This window comes from Moschus berezovskii, chromosome 11 (genome assembly GCF_049115385.1).
Source record: "Moschus berezovskii isolate FMDL1 chromosome 11, NW_MosBer_1.0, whole genome shotgun sequence".
Classification (NCBI taxonomy): domain Eukaryota; kingdom Metazoa; phylum Chordata; class Mammalia; order Artiodactyla; family Moschidae; genus Moschus; species Moschus berezovskii.
Genome location: NC_142470.1, coordinates 4,282,618 through 4,308,000, shown reverse-complemented (window position 1 = coordinate 4,308,000; position 25,383 = coordinate 4,282,618). Strand labels below are relative to the sequence as shown.

General features: G+C 50.5%; 1 protein-coding gene across 1 annotated transcript in view; it reads left to right on the top strand.

Moving 5' to 3' along the window:
* CFAP77 (cilia and flagella associated protein 77) overlaps window positions 1-25,383 on the top strand; it is a 149,718-nt gene that overhangs the window by 87,754 nt on the left and 36,581 nt on the right. The window contains exons 2-3 of the mRNA XM_055399826.2: window positions 1,435-1,534; window positions 2,289-2,517. Of these exons, the coding sequence (XP_055255801.1) occupies window positions 1,435-1,534; window positions 2,289-2,517 (329 nt within the window). The remainder of the gene's footprint in view (window positions 1-1,434; window positions 1,535-2,288; window positions 2,518-25,383) is intronic.

The window sequence follows — 25,383 nt, the reverse complement described above, 5'->3', positions numbered from 1 at the left end:
GAGGAGCAGCTGCACCCACCCAGCTCATAAAGTCCCCGGCCCCCAGGCCTGATGGCACCGGGAGCCACACACCCCTGGTTGGTACCGCTTTAGCAGGCAGATCTGAATGTGGGCTGGAGAACGCAGCCGGGGTTCAAGCCCCAGCTCTGCCACTTCTTCCCGTGTGGCTTCGTGCCACCCGCCTGACCTCTCTGTGCCTCAGCTTCCCTGTCTGAGAAATGGGGACAGCGATGGGCTGCCTCACAGGGCAGCCGTGGGGACTAAGTAAGAGAAGCAGATGGAGAGCCCAGACCTCAGCAGGCGCCCACCGACAAAGAGCGGCCATGTTCTAAGCACCGTAAGGACCCCTGCGCCCAGGGAGCTGGCTGCTCATCTACAGCGAGGCAGCCCAAGCTTCATGCTTAAGAGGGATCTTTACCCCAGGATTCCCTGGTGACTCCGTGGCGAAGAATGCACCTGCCAATGCAGGAGACACGGGTTCGATCTCTGGTCTGGGAACATCCCACATGCTTCGGAGCACCTAACCCCGGGGATCATAACTCCTGAGCCCGTGTGCCCTAGAGCTCGTGCTCCACAACAAAAGTCCCGACAATGAGAAGCCTGGTCTCTGCAACTAGAGAAAAGCCCACACAGCAATGAAGACCCAGCACAGTCAAAAATAAATAAATATATAAAAATTTTTTTTTTAAAGAGCTTCACCCACCCCAAGGCCAAACACACCTGCACGTCACACCCAGCCCTGTCCTCTAGGAGCTGAGGATCATGGTCCTGCCGCTCTGGCTCTCAGCTTCCCTACCTGTACAATGGGGAAATCGATGCGGTTGATCACAGAGCAATTTCATCCCTACAAACCCCTTCTGGGGGATCAAGACGCAGAGTGAGAATGGCTGTCCTGCCGCCGGAGGCTGACAGTGGGCCTCGTCACTGCAGCCCCACCCTCAGGCAGCTGCCGGGACAGGGACTAGAGGGCCCCAGCTAGAAGTGAAGGGTTAGGGAGGAAGATGCCCTGCCTCGGGGGTGGCCCCAGTGGAGTCTCCGTGAAGCAGGCCTTTCCATCCATCTCCATGATGCAGCGCTAGGTGGGCGGGTCTGGGCTGAACCCCAAGTGCGGCTGCTCGGTGCGGGACTGTGTCGCCCTCTCCTGCCTCATAAATGCGCCTCCTCCTTCGGGGCCTGGGTCCCAACCACCCGCTAGCACCAGGGCCCTCCTGAGTCTGAGCTCCTCACCCGCCCCTGAGCAGAAGCTCAGCAGGCAGACTTCCCCAAGATGTGTCTCAACGTCCGACAGCGCTTAGCGCTTGTCTCAGGGGCGTCGGCGGCCCACACCCCAGTCGCGCTGAGATCGTCCACAGGTCCTGGGGCCACTGATTTCAGTGGAACACCCTGGGTCTGAGATCCCACTCCTGACCTGTGCTCTCTGTCCTTTCCCAACAGGCTGAGCTTGGGAAGCCCCGGGAAAGAAGCTGCAGTCTGCCTGGAATTAATTTTAATTACGGACTCTACACCCGGGGGCTGGATGGAGGGGTCCCTGAAGGTGAGCAAGTGTCCTTGGTCCCCAAAGGGACTTGAGCCTTCTAGCCAGGCCACATGGCAGCTGGCCACACTCCAGGAAAAGAGTCAGGGGTCTACCCTGCAGCATGATTCCAAGTCAGCTTAGCTGAAAAGGGCAGGACCACATAGGGTCCAGGTCTAACGTGTCAGAAAAATAGCCAGGATCCCTGACCGAGTGGAGCCTTGTCCCCAGGCAGGAGACTGTCTGTGCTCTACACCTTCTGAGTTGCAAGCATGGACAGGGTCAGGACCAGCCCTCTGATCGCTCAAAGGAGGCCTGCGGCTGCTCTTGTTTAGTCACTAAGTCGTGTCTGACCCTTTGTGACTCCACAGACTGCAGCCTGCCAGGCTCCTCTGTCCGTGGGATTTCCCAGGCGAGAATACTGGAGTGGGTCACCGTTTCCTTCTCCAGGGGACCTTCTTGACCAAAGAAAACACAGGGATGGAACCTGCATCTCCTGCATTGGCAGGCAGGTTCTTTACCACTGAGCCACCAGGGAAGCCCCAAAGGAGCTCAAGGACAGGGAAGCCCAGTTCCCTGCAGGATGCTCAGGCACCATCTAGAATCGGGAATCCTGACCCCTCCTTTTCCGGGGAGCTGAGCAGGGCTGACCCTCCGCCGGTTCCGGGTTAATGAAAGATGTTTTTGCCCCAGTTCCCTCCCAGTGAGACGCCACGATTGCTCGACTTCCCTGACTGACTTCGGTGGCTCTGGCTCTGTCTCTCCCTGCCCTCAGCCATTGGACACTGGAACGTGTTTAAACAGCAGCCGACCTGCCCCCACGAGCTGACCCGGAATTATATCGCCATGAACCGAGGGGCAGTGAAGGCTGGCCTGGTCACCGCCCGGGAGAATTTGCACTACCGTCAGCTCAACGACATCCGCATCAGTGACCAGGATGACAGGCGCCTCAAGAAGGAACCGCCTTCCCTCCCTCCAAATATGACGTTCGGGATCAGATCACGGTAAGATGGCTGGTGCCCAAGGCTCCATCCCCTCACCGGGGCAGTGACAGGGTGCTCACAGTCAGGAACAATGCGGGAGTGGGACTCTGGACTCCAGGGAGGGGTGAGTGATCCAGGCCTGGCCAATCAGCGTATTTCACAAACCACCTTCACAGTGATTGGCTCAGAGGCAGACATGTGACCCATGCCCCAACTCTGGAATGTATGACATTCTATAAAGGAATGTGGTTGCATGTAATCAAGTCTCAATTCAAACAACTTGGATTTTTTTTTTTTTTAAGGGGAATTTATTGGCTCACATGAGTGAAAGGGAAGAGCTTCAGGCATAGCTGGATCTAGGCAATCAGGCAATGTCATTTTTGTCTCTCCATGACTTGGCTGTGCTTCCCAGTTTTGGCTCCGGTCCCTGATAAGCTTCTTCCTCACTTGGCAAAATGGCCAGGGACAGCTGCATCCTTAGATCCTTAGTGACCTCAGTGGAAAGGAACTATAAAAGCCTCAAGGTTAAGATTCTTTGGTCCGACTTCAGTACCGTGCTTGTCCCTGACCCAACCACAGGGGTGAGTAGAAATTGCAAAATACACTGATTGGCCAGTCTGGGCCACTGTGTCTTGCCTCTGCACCAATCACTGAGGCCAAGGGATTCTGATGCTCTGATTGGTCAGGCTTGACCCCTGGCCCCTCATTGGAGGGAGCCTGCTTGGAATCAGTCTCCACAATCTATGTGGGCTGATGGTAGAAAAGATGTGGAAAGAAGGGTTCTGACCCAGAAGGATGAGAACAGAACACAACGGCAGGCAAAATCAGCAAATGTCCAGCACAGCAGAGTTTCCTAACCCATAATACGTGTTTGTCCTTTTGTGTCTGGCTTGCTTCACTCAGCATAATGAATTTGAGAGTCATCTGTGCTGTAGTATGGATCAGAATTCTTTTCCTTCTTAAGGCTAAATAATAGTCCAAACGATATCACATTTTGTTTATCCATTCAGAATAGTCATTTAGGTTGCTTCCACCTTTTGGCTATTGTGAATAGTGCTGCTATGAACATGGGTGTGCAAGTATCTGCTTGAGTCCCTGCTTTTAATTCTTTTGCATATATTCCCACAAGTGGAATTGCTGGACCACATGGGAATTCTATGGTTTTTTTTTTTTTAACTGACGTGTGTTTCCCACAGTGTCCGCCACCATACTTTTGTATGCTTATCCCTCTGCCTTTTCTCACCATCCTACCTGGTAAAACCTACTTGTTCATCAAAGCTCAATGCAGCATCCTCTCTTTGGTAAGCTTTCCCATCTCCCTGGCCTCAAATAATATGTACTACTCTCTTAGTGGAAATGCATTTCTGTTCATCAGCCCTTAAGACCTGGAATGTGGCACTACAGACACATTGGAAAGTCACTCGTGGGCCAGATTGACTAATTATCTGTACATCATCCTTCTTCCCACTTTGAAATAACACCCAAGTCAGTCTCTGAAGGCAAGGCAAGGTTCTCCAAGACTGCCTGCAGTGCAGAGTCCCCACTGTGTGGTCACTAGCCTGGCCCATTCTGTCACCAGTGTCTTGAAGACAGCATGGTGTCCAGGTGGAGCCCGGCCAGGAGTCGCCCAGGCATTTAGTCACACCTTCATTCCCAACCCTCTTTCCTTCCAGGACTTCAGTTCCTTCATCTGTAAATAGGATGTTACAGCAGTAACCAGCATTCCGGGATTCTCAGGGTATGTTCTGCCTCTACGTTAATTCCATTCCATCATCGTTAAAACCTTGAGCAGCCTAGTGCTTCATAGCAGAGCTATTTAGCCAAAATCTGGAAGCAATCTGGAAGTTGTCCATGGACAGATGAGTGGATAGAGAAGATGTGGCATATATGTATGTTAGTGTTAGTCGCTCAGTCCTGTCTGACTCTCTGCGACCCCATGGACTGTAGCTCGCCAGGCTCCTATGTCCATGGAATTCTCCAGGCAAGAATAGTGGAGTGGGTTGTCATTCCCTTCTCCAAGGGATCTTCCCAACCCATGTTTATACATACACATAAGGGAATATTGCCCAGCAATGAAAAAGAATGAAATAATGCAATTTGCAGCAATGTGGATAGACCTATGGATTATCATACTAAGTGAATAAGTCAGGCAGAAAAAGACAAATATATGATATCACTTATATGTGGAATCTAAAATAGGATACAAATGGACTTGTTTATAAAACAGAAACAGACTCCCAGACATAGAAAGCAAACCTATGGTTACCAAAGTGGGAAGGGGATAGAGGAGGGATAAATTAGGAGTCTGGGATTAGCAGATATGCGTACTATACATGAAACAGATAAACAACAGTGTCTTATTGTACAGCCCAGGGAAATGTAGTCAATATCCTGTAATAAACTATAATGGAAAATATTATGGAAAAGAATATATGTATGTTATATGTGTACAACCGAATCTGTTTGCCATACATGAGAAACTAGCCCAACATTGTAAATCAAACACTGTGCAGGTAGCAGGCAGGGTTACTTACGTAGCTGAGCCACAGAGAGATGAACTGACCTCCCAAAGTTCACACAACTTTTTCACAGAAAGACTTGGCCTGGATTCTTAACTGGTGTGCTTATATTTAGAAATACAAGGGACTTCCATGGTGGTTCAGTGGTTGAGACGTTGTGCTTCTATTACCGGGTGTATGGTTTTGATCCCTGGTCAGGGAACAAAGATCTTGCATGCTGGGGGGGGGGGTGCAGCTAAAAATTTTATTTAAAAAAAATGAGATATTAGAACACAGCACATTAGCAATCATTTGGTTCAAAGCCCTTCCTTGAAACAGAAAAACAGAAGTTCAGAGAGGTGAAAAAATTTTCACAAAGTCACACAGCAGGGTGTGACAAGACCAAAGTCAGATCTCAGGAGGGCCAGAACTCCCCATTCAGTGTTCTTCATTTAGGTACAGTGCAATCCCCCATAGTGTCTGGTCCTGGGGCTGGGTGGCTCTACATACAATGGAAAAGCTTAAGTCAGCCAGGCTCAGAAATAACATCCATTACCATTGAGCTTTCAATATAAAAATCTTAAATCGCTATAAAACTGAGTGGTTACAATTCCAGGCAAAGGACGTGATGAAGTGCCGGCTATATCTTCTGTGATGGTAAATGGGCTTTGCATATGCAAATTGAATGGATTTTAAAATGGTATTTAATGACAATTTTCGTAGCAGACGTTAACATTAATTGCACAAAAATGAAAATGCTGCATTAGGTTGCTGTTTGCAGCAAATATCGTGGCCATAAAGCTTTATCTTTATCAACAGCAGCCCTTTCTGATGTGACAGGGCAGCTCAGCAAATTGCAAGCAAAAGGGCTTTTATGGAACAAAAATACCCCCCAAAGCAGCCCCAAATCGGCATCAATTTCGCTTTATTTCTTCGTAAATGGAGGTTAAATGGCTGCTGGAAAAGCTTTTATTGCAACGGCTGACCTGCCGGCGAAGCCCCTCAACCTTCCAACATCCATGCAAGGAACAGTTACAAAATCATTGCCCCCTCTCGTAATGGGGCTATTACTTTAAAGTTATGGGACTGAGGCCCATTCTCTAATGATCACCTTTTACATGCCTCGATTGTATTTATTTCTTTACTTTAAAAGCATGTTAGAAACCAAATCCGATTACACCTGACTACCCGAGGAGTGGTCGGGGTGATATGATCCAATAAAGAAAGAAGCAAAGAAACAAATGACTACTACTTACTTACAAGTACAGATATGTTAAAAAATAAAGTTCCACTTCGGACTGAACGCACAAGAGGCCTACTCTAAGCTGGTGATGCTGTGTTTGTGGGTTTAACTGCCACGTGAGAGAACACTGATCACAGTTCTGCCCCCTGCCTCCCCCAGTTTCAGATCCTCTGGCCTTTTATACATTTCACGATGGACAAAATAGGTAGACCTGAGTGGCCCCTTGTACCTCCCCCCCACCCGCTCATTTGACCTCTCAATGCCAGGCGGGCTCAAAACCTGAATCTGGGATTATTCAATTACTTCCTTTCCAGTTAGCTGATTCAGTTTCCAATCCACACCAATTTGTTACAGATTGTCCCTAAATCAGAAAGATACACTTCAATCCTTGAGCCTCCAGCTAGAAGGAAGTGGACACCTAAGCAATTATCTGGGAAAGGATGCCCATGAAGACACATGATCACGAGTAGGGCTGGAGGCCAAATCAACCCGCAGAGGTGTTTGTTTGGCCCAGGCAGTGACTTAAAAAATCAAAATTTCAGGACTTCCCTGGCGGTCCAGTGGCTAAGACTCCATGCTGCCAATGCAGGGGGCACCGGTCTGATCCCTGATGGATGATTCCACATGCTGCGGAGCTCAGCCAGAAAAGTTTGGATGACTTGCCACATTAAAAAAAAGAAATCAGGAGATCTCATATTAAAACAGGCAGTTTAGTAGCTAAGTTGTGTCTGACTCTTTGCAACCCCATGGACCATATAGCCCACAAGGCTCCTCTGTCCGTGGAATTTTCCAAGCAAGAATACTGGAGTGGGTGTTCATTCCCTTCTCCGGGGGATCTTCCCCACCCAGGGACTGAACCTGGGTCTTCTGCGTTGCAGGCAGATTCTTTACCGACTGAGCCACCAGGAAAAAGTCAGAAGCCCAGGCATCCTGGGTCTGCACTCCTGCCCACACTCCCCGGAGGCCGGGGCTGAGCAGTAGCGCCCGCTGCAGGCAGGATCCACGGGTGCCCTTCTGTCTATCCTAGCCTGCACCCTGCCTGGCTTCTTTCATTTTCGTGGTGCATCTGGTCCCAGGAGGCACTGAGTTTGCAGCTGTTGGTGTAGACTGGTCATCTTGACAGTTCAGCCACCTGCTTTCTCTTTTTGTATCCTCTGACGATAGTAGAAGCCACCATGAGCAAAAGCTGCTGTGAACTGAACTTAAATGTGGCGGCTACCTGCACACGTAACCGCTGATGAATCTGACGAGGCGGGAGCATTCTGTTCAATGTGTGTGTGTGCGCTCGGTCGTGTCTGACTCTTTGCGGCCCCATACACTGCAGCCCACCAGGCTCCTCTGTCCATGGGCTTCTCCAGGCAAGAATCCTGGGGTGCGTTGCCATTTCCTCCTCCAGGGGATCTTCTTGACGCAGGGATTGAACCCCAGTCTCTTGTGTCTCCTGCATTGGCAAGGATTCTTTACCACTGAGCCACCTGGGAAGCCGGAAAGGGAGGATTCGGCCACTCCCCAAGGCTGCACAATGGCAGAGCCTGGATTTGCACCCTGGCTACCTGGCGGGCTTTGAAGAGCGAACCTCTAGGATCAGGCAGCTGGAAAGAGCCTGGGCATCCTCGCTCTGCTGTTTCACTGTCAAACTCAGAATCCAAGCGAGGGAAGAATTTTAAATTCTCATTACGTGTAAGGTCATAACACAGATCTCAAAGCAAGCTGTGACCCCAGGTCCATTAACAGATACATCTGGAGGCCAGAAATGTGACCATTAAAGAAGGGCTTAATTATTGATGCGTCTTAATAAGTGTTTGCAAATGTTCACACGCCCCCGGCACATCTTAATTGTTACTGCTCCTAATTGGTCCAACATTTTCAATTATGATAAGACAAGGATGGCGGGGGAGGGGAGGGCTGGGCAGCAGCTGGCGCTCCGGGCAGATTCTGGGTGCCCAGGGCTCTGCCTTCTTGGATGCTAACAGGGTATCCATCATCAGTCAATGAGCAAATGGCCCCCTGCATGCCAGTATCTGACATGGGCCAGGTGGAAGATGGGTAGACCCTGCTTTGAACTAACAACGGCAACTAGTATCATTGCTACCACTCCATGCCTGACATTGCTGAGCACCTCGGAGGCCTCCTCTCGTTGAATAACTGAACAGCTCAGTGAGTACAACTCTTACATCCCCATCGCACAGAAGAGACAGAGGGTCAGAGAGGAGAAGCCCTTGCCCCAGCTGCTCTGTAGTGGAATGGAGGTTAGTCTGGCCCCACCACCGTGATGGTGACCATGGCACTGAGCCGCCTCCCCAACAAACATAAGGACGGAGGTGACACGGGTAGAGATGCTACCCAAATTTTTCCTGCACAAGAGGCGTGCTGAGACAGAGTACATATGATGAAGGCCATCTTGTCTGGATGTTCCTTAAAGCTTTAAACGTAAACTGTGTGTGCGTGTGTGCTCAGTCACTCAGTCGTGTCTGACTCTTTTGCTAACCCGTGGACTGTAGCCCATCAGGTTCCTCTGTCCATGGGATTTTCCAGGCAAGAACACTGGAGTGGGTTGCCATCTCCTACTCTGGGGGATCTTCCCGACCCAAGGATTGAACCTGCCTCCTGGGTCTCCTGAGTTGGCAGGAGGATTCTTTACCACTGTGCCACCTGGGAAGCATCAGAAGAGCCCCATGAACTTCCCTTTGGAGATCTCACTTTCCTTCCCCTTCGCCCACCTCCCAGTAAACGAGCTCTGTGATGGGGCATCCAGAACTACCCTACACAGGATGCTCCAGGTCTGCTTTGCCCCCTCCCGCCCCAGCATCCCTATGCTGATCCCAGTGCCTTTGCTGAAAAGCCCTCAGTAAATATTGGCTGAATGAATATACGAGCACATGGCCGCATTGAAGTCTGACTGTGAAGCCAGTAGCAACTTGGGGAGATCTCTTACCTCATCCAGCGATTAGTCTAGGCTAGGCTCCCTCCACTCCACGTGCTGAAGGTGTTCAGAACACGGGAAAACGAGAAACACGAGAAAGACGGGGAACGGAGCCAGCCCACCCTCCCGCCCGCGGCCTCTGCTCGCGCAGCCGTCGGATGCATCATCAGCCTGACACTGACAAATGTGAAGGATGGAGGAAGTTTTACAGGCTGTTAAACAAATGTTTGCTGCCTGACAGGTTTTTTTGAATCTCTCTGCCAAGCTGATTTATTTTACAAATTTACAAGGGGCCTATCAATCACTCTGGGTTATTTTGTTTCTCCCAGAGCTGACGGCCGAAATCCAAGCCACCCACCCAAACTCCTATAAAATAATAATAAGCCCCTTCCCAAGCACCTGTCCTAGGGATCTGAGACAGGTTTTGAACAGGAAGACCAGTTTCTGGTGATATCGCTGGCCCAAACTCAGCAGAGTGAAACCAGGCTGACCACAAGGGGGAGCATGTGCACCTCACAAAGACCCCAGCGCCTGGGAGCTGGCCTGAAGGGGTCATCCTGCTAGGCAATCAGCCCCCCACAGATCTGCTCCCCAATGCTGACTGCAACTGTAGTTAAATAGTCTTCTGCTTCTTCATTGGGTGCTCAGGTCCTGGAGGGCCTTGTCAGTTTTGTCCACCACTCTATCGCTGGAGCCTGGAACATAGTAGGCACTCAGTAAATATTTGCTGGAGAAATGCGGTCCAGGGCCTTTTAAGGCTTTGAGACGTTATTCACAGTGAGGAGGAAGTGATGTGAGATGCAGAGATGAGATGGTAAAACCAGAGATTCCTGTATCATTTAGCCAACACTGGTCCCCAAAATTTTGGCACCAGGGACAGGTTTTGTGGAAGATCATTTTTCCAGGGACTGGGGTGTAGGGGATGGTTTCAGGATGATTCAGACAAATTACACATATTGTGTACTTTATTTCTATTATTATTTTATCAGATCATCAAGCATTAGATCCCAGAGTTTGGAAACCCCTGATTTAGCAGACTCTGCTGTCTTCTCCTATGGTGGCTGTTATGAATCCACTCTGCAATGACGCATCCTTAAAGACCAAATGTGTTCCTTGGCCACATTAATAGAGGTAGCAGGTCCAGAATGAAGGAGGTGACCTTCCTATTCTCTTCTGCTGCTCAGGTCACTTTTGAAGCATCATTTTAAAATGTGAGCCATCACAGATTCAGGGGAAGGCCCATAACCAGTGGCGTGTCCAGACAGGAGACATCAGCCTGGGACAAGGGCAAGGAGATCACTGTGTCAGAGAACATGGCAGGAAATGAAGTCTTCCCCAGCTGCATGAGAAGAGATATAGACGGTCCTCAATACCCTGAGGCCCTGCTATGAGGACAGTGGAGGGGCTTTGCTCTCAGGGGTTTCAGAAAACAAAGCGAGGACCAGCATATATATATGTGTCCGGGGGGCAGCCCCAGTGGCTGACATTTGCAGAGCCCTCACTAAGCAGCCGATGGATATAATGTTGAGTGCTTTGCATGCATCATCTCATTAAATCCTCACGATGCTGTCAAGTTTGGACCGTGATCCCCATTTCACAGATGTGGAAACTGAGGCCCAGAGACTCACTTGTCCAAGCCTACACAGCCGGTCAGCGGCTGCAGCAGGATTTGCACCACGTTTTCTTCCAAGCCACTGTCCATGTCTGCAGCAGGCTGAATTCTTCCAGGAGGCAGAGGTAGGCCTCTGGGCGTGGAGGGGAGTCCTCACAGCAGGATGGCGTCTCTGAACAACAGCCGAGGCTGAGGCCCGCTTGCTGGGGCATGGCTTTCCGCAGAATAACTCAGTTCATCCTCACTGAAACCCAGCACCTCCATTCACCCACGAGGAACTAAGGCGTGGAGGGGAGGGTGTGTCCCTCCACAGGTGGTGAGTTCAGTCCAGGACCTTTACACTCAGCAGCCAGAAAAGATTCTCACAGAAGGTAGAGGTGTTGACGGGCTCATCACAGCCAGCCTGGGGCCGGGGCCACCCCACCCTGGACCCAACAGGGGTGCCTCCTGCGCAGAACCAGCCTGCTTCCCTGGGCCTGACCTGGAGGGAGTTCTGCTAAAGAAGGGCCCGGGCAGGCAGCGATAGCCCAGGACCTTGTGATCTGAGGATTGCACTCTGTCTCCCATCCTCTCCTGGAAGCCCAGCCTCTCTGGGGACCCCCTGCCTGACTCCTCCTGCTCCATCGCCTCCCATCTCCCCAAACTCCCGCTCACTCGCTCCTTCCTCCAAGGCGGCTTTGTTGCCAGGGCCCAAAGGAGACATTTTTCATGCTTTGCCTTTTTCCCCCTCTCGTCTCTCCTGCGGCCCAGACAAAGATTTATTCCCGGCCCGAGGCTCCCGGCATCCGGAGCAGAGAAGGCTCCGGGAGGCGCTGATGGGCCCATAATGGATAGGACCGCTGTCCCCCAGGGGCCTGTCCCGCCCAAACCCCATCCATCAGGAGCGGCTCAGTGCCGGGGTCAGCGCTAACGAGGCCGGGCTGCTCCCCCTCGGGGCCTCCCCAGTCACATCTCACAGGCTTCGGCTCCTGCTTTGATTTTTCCAGAGCTGGGCCTCACCCTCCCAGGTCTGTGGGCTAAGCGTGGGGAGTGGGCTTGGTGCCTGACCCGGTGGAAGGCCCCTCATCCTCACCTCTGCATGCCTCCAGCCTTGACATAATTAGAGGGGTGGCTGGGGGTCAGCTGCTCTGCCCCTCCCATGGCACAGCATTCCCTCGACACAGGCGTGGAGAAGCTGGTACTATGGGGGAGCCGGCCGCCACAGCAAGAACCAGGCCTCAAGCCCAATGCATCATTCCTGTCCTTGCTAGAACCGGAAGCCCAAGAATTCGTCGAATGCTAAGGACCAGTTCAGGGCTGAGCTCAGGCCCCTTTGCAGGCCACGTGGCCAGCCATTCATGCCGAAACCCTTGGCGCCCTGCACCAATTCTGATGAATAGTAATGTCAGCTTCTGGTTCTGCAGCTCCTATGAGGCCAGGTGCCTCCTCTTAAGTGACCCTCAGAGCAGCCCTTTAAGTAATGACTTTTTCCCCCGCACTGGCCACACTGCAAAGCTTGAAGGATCTTAGGTCCCTAACCAGGGATTGACCCCGGACCTTGTCAAGTGAGAGCGCTGAGTCCTAACCACGGGACCACCAGGGGATACCCAGAGAGTGACTCTCTTAGCCCCATATTACAGATAAGACTCTCTTACCCCTGAGGCCCAGACATGTTTGTCCAGGATTGCGTGGCCAGAAAGTGGTCACGCTGGGGTTTGATCTCAAAGACCACGTTGTTGCTTCCATCCTACTCTGCGTGTTCATTTAGCGCCCACCTGTGCGGGGCATCACACTGGGTGTTTGGGATACAGAGAGGAAGGAAGGAAGACCCAAAATAAACCAGGCAATGAATGGGCAAAATGGCAACGCAGCTTCCGGGTGGGCAGAGGTCAGAGGGCCCAGGGGGACTTTGGGTCATACCTGATTTTGCTCACTGCTACCTCCAGCACCTGGGAGGTAGTAGATGCCTGATAGATGCTTGCTAACTGACTGCATAAGAAAGAATAGTCAGGGACCTCCCTGGCGGTCCAGTGGCTAAGACTCCTAGCTTCCAGTGCGGAGGGGCTGGGCTCTACTCCTGGTCAGGGAACTAGATCCCACATGCCGCAACTGAGAATCCTGCACACCTGCAACTGGACCTGATGCAGCCAGTAAATAAATAAGTCAAAATGCCAACATTTCTTTTTTAAAAAACAAATTATTTATTTGGCTGCACCGGAGTCTTAGTTGTGGCATGCAGGATCTTCAGTTGAGCCATGTGGGATCTAGTTACCTGACCAGGGATTGAACCCAGGCCCCCTGCATTGGGAGCACAGAGTCTTAGCCACTGGACCACCAGGGAAGTCCCAAAGTGCTAATACTTAAAAAAGAATAGACAGCTTGACGGCATGATGGTGATCCATCCCTGATTTGGAGAACAGTCAATATTCTAAGGCTGGAGAGCACAGGAGACAACCGACCCTTTCCTGGGCACGATTTGCCGGGCCCTGAGCTTCAGCTGTTGTGTCTGGGTTTCTGTGACAATGACCACAAACTCACTAGCTTGAAACACATGAAACGTATTCTTTTTTAATGTGGAGCCCAGAAGTCCAAAGTCGGGGTGTCACAGGGCTGCGCTCCCTCCGAATGCTCTAGGGCAAACCTTCTTTGTTTCTTTCAGCTTCTGGTGGCCCCAGTGTCCTTGACTTCTGGCTACTTCTCACCAATCTCTGCTCACGTGGCCTCCTGCTGTGTGTCTGCATCTTCTTCTCTTTTGTCTCAAATAGAAACAGTTGTCATACAATACAGGCCTCACCCAAGGAAAGCAGGGTGGTCTGATCTCAAGGTCCTTAATGAATGACCTCTTCAAAGACTCCTTTTCCAAATAAGGTCACATTCCTGGGTTCTGGGGCTTAGAACTAGGACATATCTTTTTGGGGGGCCACCCACCACTCAACCCACTATAATTACCAAAGCATCTTAACACAAAGTCAGAAAGGTCTGCATTTTAGATACTGGCTTTTGAGAAAAACTGGTGGCTCAGAAGGTTAAAGAATCCGCCTGCAATGCAGGAGACACAAGTTCGATCTCTGGGTCTGGAGCACTCCCTGTAGAAAAAGGGAATGGTAGCTCATTCCAGTATTGTTACCTGGAGAATCCCATGGACAGAGGAGTTTGGTGGGCTACAGTCCATGGGGGTCACAAACAGTTGGATATGACTGAGTGACTAACACTTTTACTTTGAGAAAACCACCTTCAGCGTTATTATTTTATAAAGGCTTCCCCTGGCGTCTTGCTACAGATTATGTTTCGATGAAAAATATAAAAGTGCTTTGTAATCAGTCAAGAGTTGGAATCAACCAAAATGTGATGGGTGTAAATGCTTTGCTAACAATCAGACATCTATTTCTGCCAACTTTTTCTTTTGTGTTTTTGAGGAAGTTCTCCAAAAAAAGAAATAGAGAAATCCAGAAGCTACATAGCTCACTGCCATGACTCCATGCTCAAAGTTAACAAATACCCGACGTGGTCATTTTGCTTCTGATCTTTATTGTTACTGTTACTGGCTGCACTGGCTCCTCATTGCAGCACGCGGGCTCTTCATCCTGGCGTGCAGACTTCGCTAGTTGTGGCCCTCAGACTTCAGAGCACACCGGCTCCGTTTTTTCGTTGCACTGGGCTTAGTTACCCCAGGGCGTGTGGGATCTTAGTTCCTCAACCAGGGATTGAACCCGAGTCCCTTTAATTGAAAAGCAGATTCTAAACCACTGATCCAACAGGGAAGTCCCTGAAGCTTTACTATTATTATCATTATTAAAGAAATAAAATAAAGCAAAGAAATAAAACAAAGCAAATATAAGTGGAAGCCCTTCCTCAACTCTCCTAATCCCACACTCTTCCCTCTCTCCCCTGAGGACTATCCTGAGGCTTTCCTCCCAGGTGTTCACGTATTTGCTATACCCTTCAGTTCAGTTCAGTTCAGTTCAGTCGCTCAGTCATGTCCGACTCTTTGCTATACCCTTAAATGTTCATAAACGATGCATATTATTTAGTATGGTTTCAAAGTGGTGCTAGTAGTAAAGAACCCACCTGCCAATGCAGGAGACGTAGGAGACGTGGGTTCCATTCCTGGATCGGGAAGATCCTCTGCAGAAGGAAATGGCAACTCACTCCAGTATCCTTGCCTGGAGAATCCCACGGACAGAAGAGCCTAGCGGGTTGCAGTCCATAGGCTCGCAAAGAGAGTCGGACATGACTGAAGTGACTCAGCACATAGGCACGCAAACCATTAACGTCTCGTTGCATGGTGGCTTGCTTTTTCACTCTGCATCTTTGCATAAGTCCCCAGGTCCGCTGTCCAAATCACCCACGGTGGGCTCATCCCTTTCCCACTACTTGACAGCCAGCTTGCTTCTCGCTTCTCCCAGGATGATGAGGAAATGCGGACTTCTTTGGGGTCACGGTCCACAAGCAGAGTTTGCACCCCAAAGCGGGATGCCCTCAGCTTACACAGACACCCTAGCGGATCTGAAACCGACTGGTGTCATTTCAGGGGCTCCACAGAGCGCCGGCACCCTAGTCCTTCATGTCCCAGTGCAGAGAATAATTCAGTGGAAACAAAGTGGTGGATAAGAAGTGACTCACCAGAACAGGGTGCCTGTGAGGCTTCCAAGCGAGTGGGCACGGAATGCCCATGCCCTGAGAACTTGACTAAGTGGGCCCAGTTTTCTAATCAAAGGAAACGTGGGGAGGAGACCTTCTTTGTCTTTCCTGGGCAGATGGACATTTCCATCATCAGTCCCTCCTCCAGGGAGGGCAGGGAAGTTTACTCGCCCCTCCCGAGACGGTCAGGCCAGGACGGCCATAGCACTTCGGAAAAAATATTTTCAGGTCTCGGTACATACAGTGAGGGCCTTTCATTTTGAAAAGCCACCTCCCCATAAAGGATTGATTTCTATGTGCGTAGAGTCTTTTTTTTTGGGGTGGGGGGCATTGTCTTGATGACACCATTGGGCAGGTTGTAGCCTTTTTTCTACTATTGCTTTATTGTTTGGGGGCATGCTGCAAAGAACATGTCTTAGGAGCCAAAGAACATGTTTGAGGGGTTACTAACTCACTGGGCAGGATGTAGGTCTCACCCAGCACTCTTATTGTTTAGGAGCAGGTCTGGTGCTTCTGTTGCATGGTTTTGTTGCTAAGCAAGCCTGCTTGGCTTTGTGGTTAAGCAACCCTGCTTTCTCGAGGGATTATTAACTTATAGGGGTCTCCTACATTTTGCTACTTACAATTCCCTAGTGGGATTAACTATTTAATCATCTATTTTGTCCCTATCAGGCCTGATCTTTCTGTGCATGCTCTCGCTACCAGCCTTATTCTCCCTGGCGGGGATCCCTGTCTGGTGCTCACCTGTTTCCCCAGATGCCAAGATCCCCCTGCACACAGATTCCCTAGGGGTCTAGAGCGGGAGTCCCCAACCTTTTCTGGCCCCAGGGATCGCTTTTGTGGAGGACAGTTTTTCCATGGACTGATTGTGGGGTTGGGGGGATGTTTTCAGGATGATTCAAGTGTATTACCTTGATTGCGCACCTTTATTCCTATTATTATTCCATTGACTCTAGCACAGACCATCAGGCATCAGATCCTGGAGTTTGGGGACCCCTGGTCTAGAGGTTATTTCCTCCACTTGGCTGTGTTGAGCCTTTTCTCTCCAGAGGGGCTCAAGTCACAGCCGGCTGGGTCAGGAGCGAGGTGTGCGGTGTTAGAGGTGGGGTATGGGGAGAGCTCCCGAGTTTCCAGCTCAGGCGCTCAAGGCTGGGAGAAGCTTCCTGGAAGCCCCGAGCAGCTTCTCTGCCAATCCTGTCACTCTCTGCTGAGCACCGGTGCCGGGACTGATAATTGAATTCACCCTTGTGAAAAATGTTAACAAATTGCAAATGACCTCTTAGACAAATTTAGAAGTCAGGAGTGTGCTGCTAACTAAGCCTCCCTCCTCTGTCATTAGCTTTTATGTTGGACCCACAAACAATTAAAAAATAACCGCCAGCCCAGAGGTCCTCTCCTCTAATTAACTCTAAGAGTCCTGCCAGGGAGAGAGGCTGCACCTCAATTACCGCCCCTTCCTCCAGGCTAGTTAGAAAAGACAGGCCTGCAGGCCAAGCGGGGACAATTAAGAAAAAGGCGGTAGGGGTGAGAGGGGACAAAGAGGCTGCAGGGGTCCCTTGGGACCAGAGCGGATGGCCAGCCCACCCCAGGCAAGGTGCTGGTGGCTGCTAGGCTGGAGGGGCCTCTGCAAGGAAGAGACTTAGGGCGGTCGAGCCCCCAAAGGGTGCCAGGGACCACGTGGCCAGCATCACGCAGCGGGCGGGGCATTCACCCCGGGAACAGTTCAGAGGCCTGGGTCCCAGCCCAGGCCTGGTGAGTCAGACTGTCTGATGGTGGAACCCAGGCATTGCTCTTCTGTCAGTAAGCTCTCTGAATGATTTCTATTTATCCACAAGTCAGACAATCTCTGGCCTCAGCAGGATGAGAGAGGAGTTGTTTCGTCACTTTGTGATGTCAGCCTCTTTGTGACCCCATGGACTGTAGCCTGCTGGGCTCCTCTGTCCATGGGATTTCCCAGGCAAGAACACTGGAGTGGGTTGCCATTTTCTTCTCCAAGGACTGTTCCTGACCCGGGAATCCGGCCCACATCTCCTGTATTGGCAGGCAGATTCTTTACCACTGAGCCACCTGGGAAGCCAGAGGGGAGGAGAGACAGTATTAAATGCAGCTTCTGGCTCTAGGGCAGGACTTCTATGGGCTTTGGGCACTCTTGCCTTCATGAGTCCCTTCCTCCATTAAAAAATAATAATAATTTAAAGTATTTTATGACTGTGTTGGTATAAAGATGAATATAATCCAGGCTGTGTTACTTTTATTTTCCCCTTCTGATTTTAAAAGAAATTAGAACATTTTTGATGAGTCTCTAGGAGTGTCCTGGGGCCCAGGCACCATCCTCTCGGGCCCAGTGAGCAAGTCGGCCCTCGTTTTCCCCTAGAGGCCTCATCATCCCCTTTCTCCTTTAGGGGGGTTTCCTCTCATCTCCCACCCCGCCCCTCCCAGCACCCCCTTTAAGGCGGGAGCAGAGATGAAGGCAGAAAGAGAATGAACAGCTGGCCTCGAAAACTGAAGACTATAGACTCAACACAGCTCTACTGCTCCCTCATTGATCTTGAGCTCATGATTTACCATCTCCGTGGGCCTCATTTCCCCATCTGTTAAGTGGGACCAACTCTACCTCCTGCTGTATCAGAACAATGGTGAGAGTCCATCAGTAAGTTCTTTGAGCTCTTGGGAAGATAGAGAAATACCAAGCAATTTTGTTATTTAAGAGGCGTGGAACTGGTCAACACCATCACATGCCTGCAGAGGCCTGGCAGGCCCAAGGGCTAAACCAGCCCTGTGTTAAGGCAATAGGGAGTGGTGAGGACTGCATCAAACTCAAGGTCAAAGGGCAGCAGCTCCAGCCAGTTACTGACAGTTGAGAATGTGAGTCCAGTGTTACCAGATGATCTGATGTCTCCTTAAGGAAAGTCAGACACTGGGATTTTAATGTGAGCTCTTCCTTCTAGTTTAAAAATACATACATTGGTAACAAGAATTTTTAAATGTGATAGACCAAACTAAGCAAGTCTTCAGGCCAGACATGTCTGTTGATCAGTTGCTCAGTCATGTCCAACTCTGTGACCCCATGGACTGCAGCACGCCAGGCATCCCTGCCCTTCACCATCTCTTGGAGCTTGCTCAAACTCACATCCATTGAGTTGGTGGGGCCATCCAACCATCTCATCTGATGTTGTCCCCTTATTCTTCTGCCTTCAATCTTTCCCAGCATCAGGGTCTTTTCCAATGAGTTGGCTCTTTGCATCAGGTGGCCAAAGGATTGGAGTTTCTGCTTCAACATCAGTCCTTCCAATGAACACTCAGGACTGACCTCCTTTAGGATGGACTGGTTGGATCTCCTTGCAGTCCAAGGTCTCTCAAGAGTCTTCTCCAACACCACAATTCAAGAGCATAAGTTCTTCTGTGCTTAGCACGGTCCCATGAAGTGATGGGACTAGATCCATGATCTTAGTTTTTTGAATGTTGAGGTTCAAGCCAGCTTTTTCACTCTCCTCTTTCACCTTCATCAAGAGATCCTTTAGTTTCTGCCATAAGGGTGGGTGTCATCTGCATATCTGAGGTTACTGATATTTCTCCCAGCAATCTTGATTCCAGCTTGTGCTTCATCCAGTCTGGCATTTTGCATGATGTACTCTGCATATAAGTTAAATATGCAGGATGATAATATACAGGTTTGACATACTCCTTTCCCAATTTGGAACCAGTCTGTTGTTCCATGTCCGGTTCTAATTGTTGCTCCTTGACCTGCATATGGGTTTCCCAGAAAGCAGGTATTCCCATCTCTTAAAGAATTTTCCAGTTTGTCGTGATCCACACCGTCAAAGGCTTTGGTGTAGTCAGTGAAGCATAAGTAGATGTTTTTCTGGAATTCTCTTGCTTTTTCTATGATCCAACGATATTGGCAATTTGATCTCTGATTCCTTTGCCTTTTCTAAATCCAGCTTAAACATCTGGAAGTTCTTGGTTCACATACTGTTGAAGTCTGGCTTGGAGAATTTTGAGCATTACTTTGTCAACATGTGAAGTGAGTTTCAGTTGTGCGGTAGTTTGGACATTCTTTGGCATTGCCCTTCTTTGGAATTGGAATGAACACTGACCTTTTCTAGTCCTGTGGCCACTGCTGAGTTTTCCAAATTTGCTGGCATATTGAGTGCAGCACTTTCACAGCATCATCTTTCAGGATTTGAAATAGCTCAGCTGGAATTCCGTTACCTCCACTAGCTTTGTTTGCAGTGATGCTTCTGAAGGCCCACTTGACTTCGCACTCCAGGATGTCTGGCTCTGGGTAAGTGACCACACCACGGGCTAGAGTCTTCTATTTGCAACAGTATTGCCAGATATTGATTCCAAGCAAGTTTTTCATCTCACTAAGCTTTTTTTTAAAAATGGATTATTGTTTATTTTTGGCTGTGCGGAGTCTTTGTGGCTGAGCGGGCTTTTCTCCAGTTGTGGCGAGTGGGGCTGCTCTCTGACTGTGGTGCACAGGCTTCCCATTGCAGTGACCCCTTGCTGTGGAACCCGGGCTCTAGGGCACACGGGATTTGGTAGTTGCAGTTCCCGGGCTCTAGAGCACACAGGTTCAGTAGTTGTGGCACACGGGCTTAGTTGCTCTGAGGCATGTGAGATCGTCCCAGACCAGAGATCGAACCTGTGTCTTCTGCATTGGCAGGTGGATTCTTTACCACGGAGCCACCAGGGAAGCCCTCATTGAATGCTCTATTGACAGTTCGACAGTTCCGTATCGGTCAGTTTCTTTATCAGTAAAATGACACACTAGCAGCTCCTATCTGCTGGGGTTCTTCTCATTCATTCTTTCATTGGGCTGCGTTGGGCCTTAGTTGCAGCATGCGGGATCTTTAGCTGTGGCACGTGGGATCTAGTTCCCTGACCTGGGGTCAAACCCGGGCCCCCAGTGTTGGGAATACAGAGTCTTAACCACTGGACAACCATGAAAATCCGCTGGTAGTGTTCTTGTAAGGATGAAAAGGAAACATCCGAGGCCCATGGGTGCAGCGTAGGAGGAAGATGGGTGATGTTATAAAAGCTTAACAGGAAGCATCCTCGAGGTGATGGAGCCATTTTGCATCTTGAGTCCATGGACCTACACATGGGATGAAATTGTATACAAGCAAATGAGCAGCGAGTATGAGTTAATTCGCCCTTCATACTGTCCATGGGGTCTCTCCAGGCAAGAATACTGCCGTGGGTTGCCGTTCCCTTCTCCAGGGGACCACGGTTAGTCAGGACCCTTCACTGTGACCGGTCCTGCACAGCACGGCTCATAGCTTCATTGGGTTACGCAAGCTCCTTCACCACGAGGCTGTGATCCATGAGGGGGAGGATGGGTGAGTTATCCACTGTCAGTAACCTGGTTTTGATTTTATTCTTCAGTTTACCAGAAGTCAGCATTGGGGGAAACGGGGGAAGGGGCACAGAGGCTTCTCTGCATATTTTCCCCTCTCCCTCTCCGTATTATTTCTTAACAATTGCATGTGAATCTCCAGTGACCTTAATAAAAATTTCAATTGCAAAAAGAAAGAAAGAAAGAGGTTTTAGCTGTGCTTTGGTAGCCTGTGAGCCATGTTAACAGAATCCCTTACTACCAGCAACAGTGGTACCACTTTAGGCACAAGCCAAGTGCTCAGCCATGGTCCCTGAGGTCACCTGCCCACACAGATGGGCCCATTCAGGAAGCCTCAGGCGAGGCCGAGAAGGGAGGCCCTCGCTGCCCGGTGCCGTCCGAGAACGCGTCCAATGTGGAGGTGGGGCAGAATTTGAGTCTCCTCAGATGGTGCCGCGGCTGGCTGTCCCTAGCGGGCTGGGTTTTGATTTAGAGCTGCGAAGAGATGCCCAGCCCCTCAGCCTCTCCCCTCCTCCAAAACCAGAACCTCCAATGGTCCATGGCATGTTCCGAACCTCACACCCAGCCTGGAACATGTGGCCCATTCCAGAAGCCACCATCCACTCCCGAGTTCCCGAGGCTGTGTCGGGACTGGGGCCAGGGCCTCTCCTTGCCCACCCTTGGGAGCAGCAGACCGCTGGCACATTAGAGATGGATTTTAATTTTATTTTAACAAAATAGCTGTCTCCACTGGAAGAAGCATCAAGCACCAAATAAGGACCCATCTTGAGTGGAATCGCGTTGAACAGACGTCCGTGCTGTCATTGATTTTCCAGGAAGAAAAAAATTGCCTCTGGCTACTAAACCGAATTAGTAGTCACTGATGACCAATTATTTTAGCCCGCTGTGAACGGAGAGCCGCACTAAAATCCGGTTTGTCAGACCCAAGGCTCCCTTCTCAAACACCTTTCAACAAATGTGTACCTCGTGTCCCTCAGAAGCTTCCTACAGCTTCCTCCCTTCCGCCAACTTCTCCAGCTCCACAAAGTTTTAATGAGCAGTGCAGATGAAGATGGGTCTGCCATGAAAGGGGCCCCTCTAATCCACTAGAGCCCTCCTCGGCAGAGAGGAGCCAGGCCGGCAAATCAGAGCTGTCAGCCCTCTCCCCCGCTACGCACAAAGTGTCAGTCTAATGTTTGCAAATGATAATTTCCGTTCCCCTTGCTCATCCCCGGGTGCCTCCACGGGAGATCAACCCCTGGTCTGGGGGTTATCAATCGCAAAGTAGTAGCGGAAGATGGGCCGGATGCAACTAATTTGAGGCTTCTCCCTACCCCGAGTGGCTGCTGATTTCATTTCATTTTATTCCCCGTCTTCCGCTCGACCAGACTGAGTTTTGACACGGTTTTGTTGTCAGTGGGAACGTCAGGGTGGCGAGGATCTTTTCCGAGGGGCTCCTGCCAGGTTATCAGCAAATAATTTGTTGAAGCCCTTGGCGGTGCCCTCGCTGGCACAGATCACTTGGAGCCTAACTGTCACGACCCCTTGGTCTTCAGAACTGGGGAATCTGGATGGGGGCACTGGCTCCGCCGCCCGGCCGTCCCGTGTCCATGAGCAAACCTCGGGCCAATCGCTTGACTTCTCTGCATGTCATTGACGTGTTAGCCCTCCCTTCCAAGGCTATGGAAGAGGCAGGGGGACTGCAGTTGGAAGTGCAGCTGGTGGGCTTGGTAGGAAGTTCTCATTAAAACCCGGGGGGCAGCTTTGAATACCTGTTACTCTCTGATGCCCATCAGGCCACTCTAGGGCTGCAAGGCGTGGTGCCAGCCAGGCCCGATCCCTTGTCTTCGTTCACACCGAGCCCTCTCTCTGCAGTCTCCTTACTCTATTTCTCCACCCAGTCGCCTCCTGCTCATCCCCAAAGACCCCCCAAAAGGCTCAGAGGAGACGTTCCTGGTTCCGTGTTCGTGCGTGCTATGTTGTTTTAGATGTGTCTGACTCTTTGAGACCCTAAAGATTGTAGCCCGCCTGGCTCCTCTGTCCATGGGATGCTCCTGGCAAGAATACTGGAGTGGGTTGCCATTTCCTTCTCCAGGGGACCTTCCCGACCCAGGGGTCGAACCCGCATCTCTTATGTCTCCTACATTGTCGGGCAGGTTCTTTATCACTAGCGCCACCTGGGAAGCCCTTGGCATTCCACGCCCTTGCTCAATTAACCGTTCTCTCCTCTGAGCTCCTACGGCCGTGTGTACACTGGCAATTAGCTCTGGGTTCTGCAGGGGAAAAGAGCCGCAGGGTGGATATGCTCACGGACCTCTCATGCAACATGTCACCCAGTGGCTGTGTGGTCTTGGGCAAGACAGTGAACTTCTCTGGGCCTCAGATTTGTCCTCTGTGGAAAGAGGGTATTCACATCTGTTTCTAGAGATATTGTCTTAAGGATACAGGAAACAGACAGAAGTGTGAGCAGTGGTGTATCTCAGCACTTCTGCGGCAGGCCCCAAAACCCCAGGGTGCAGAGAGCACGTCCCCACATCTCACAGAGCCTGGCCCATCACGAGGAGCTGGTTAATGCTCCCGGGAGCTCTAGGTGGATGGATGGACATGCGAGGAAGTGAGCACAGAGTTGAGGTCTCATTCACAAGCTGTGTAGCCCCTCTGCTCTATCTTTCCTCCCCCTGAAATGGCCTTGGATCCTCAAATCCTATTCCCTTCCTTTCCACTAATTCACTCCACCACCCCTGGCAACTGCTCCAAAGTGTGACTGTCTCCATGCTCTCTCCCCTTGCTCAGAAACCATCCATAGCTCCCTAGTACTTTGGCAAAGACTTTCCGTGATGACTCCTACTTCCTCAGCCTTCTTAGTTTTTGCTTTTAAAACAGTTTTGAAAGTGAAAGTGTGAGTCACTCAGTCTTGTCCAACTCTTTGTGACCCTATGGACTATAGCCTGTCAGGCTACATGGAATTCTATCCATGTAATTCTCCAGGCAAGGATAAAGCAGTGGGTTACCATTCCCTTCTCCAGGGGATCTTCTCAACCCAGACTGAACTGGGGTCTCCTGCACTGCAAGCAGATTCTTTACCATTTGAACCACCAGGGAAGAGTCCAACAACTTTTCAGTTCATTTCAGGCGCTCAGTTGTGTCCAACTCCTTGCAACACCATGGACTGCACCATGCCAGGCTTCCCTGTCCATCACCAATTCCCAGAGCTTGCTCAAACTCATGTCCATTGAATCGGTGATGCCATCCAGCCATCTCATCCTCTATCATCCCTTTCTCCTCCCACCTTCAATCTTTCCCAGCCTCAGGGTTTTGTTCCCCAATGAGTCAGTTCTTCGCACCAACTTTATTGAGGTACAATTTACAGATAATGACGTGGTCCCTGTTTAATCTGATGAATCTTGACAAGTTTATACAGCTGGGCACCCAATGAAGCCATGGCATGTTTCCATCATCCCAGAACCCTGCCCCCACAACCATGCCCCTTTGTGGCCAGTCCCTTCCCCCACCTCCAGGAGGACCCCTGCCCTGACCAAGCTCCCCAGCACTGGTGTGGACCTGCTCCATTCCTTCTGCCTTCCCTCTGCTGGCCCAGGAGCCTCTCCACAGATGCTTGTTCATGGCCAGCTTGCTGCTTCTCTCTCTCTGGGCTCCAAATTGCCTCTAAGTGCCCCCCAACCTCCATCCCCAAGCCTCCAGGACACTGGGGGACCCTTCCAGCATCACATGTGAGAAATGTATTTCCTGCGGTTATCAGTAAACAAGGATGTCACAGACATCAGTGATTGCAGCTCCAATACGAGCTTCTGAGCCCCAAGGGCACTCAGAAAGGAGAAGAATACCTGCCATCTGCCAGCCATCAGACCACAGCCACTCCCTACGGTGAGCCTCAAGGAAGCTCAGGATGTGAAAAAGGCAGGATGCTGGCCCCAGATAGCTGAGATGCATATGAAAGGGATGACTTCAGCGAGCCCAGACTCTTGCATCTTCCCGTACATAGGAAAGCACTAAAGTCCTTAACTGGAGATATCTATTTCCTTTAGTTAACAATAACATTCTGATGTTCAGACTACCTGCCCTTTGTTTAAAAACTTCTGTATGACCTGGTTCCTCCCCTTGCTTCTTAGGAGCAGTTCTCTCAGGGTTACTTGAGATGCTGTCTCCCGGGCTTGAAGTCCTAAAAGTTCCCACCAAATAAAACATAACGCTCAGCTTTTAGGTTGTGACTGTTTTTTAAGTCACCACATGGAAGACCGAATCACTGTCGAACATGCTTCTCAAGATTCATAATGAATGGGTCTGAGGGTCCCAGGTTTCCCTGGTTGACTGGGCTCTCAGGGGACCCATGTTCAGCCTCATCTTCTGCTTCACGGGTTCCCTACCCTAATTCATCCCTGGGATGGGGCCTTTTCCCCTGTATAACTCCTGACTGCACCCTCTGTTCTTGGGGCCGGGGAGGAACTGCCATTGCTGCCCTTTTCCAGAGCCAGGGTCCACTCTGTCGCACCGCCTTCAACACCTGAGCCCCCAAGGCAGAGGGGAAGAGGAATAAAGAGGTCCATGGTGGGGCCTCAGCACCTGCACCCCTTCTGTAGGACTCAGGCCACCCCTTCTCCATCACTGGACTCCCCAAGGAAAAGCTCATTT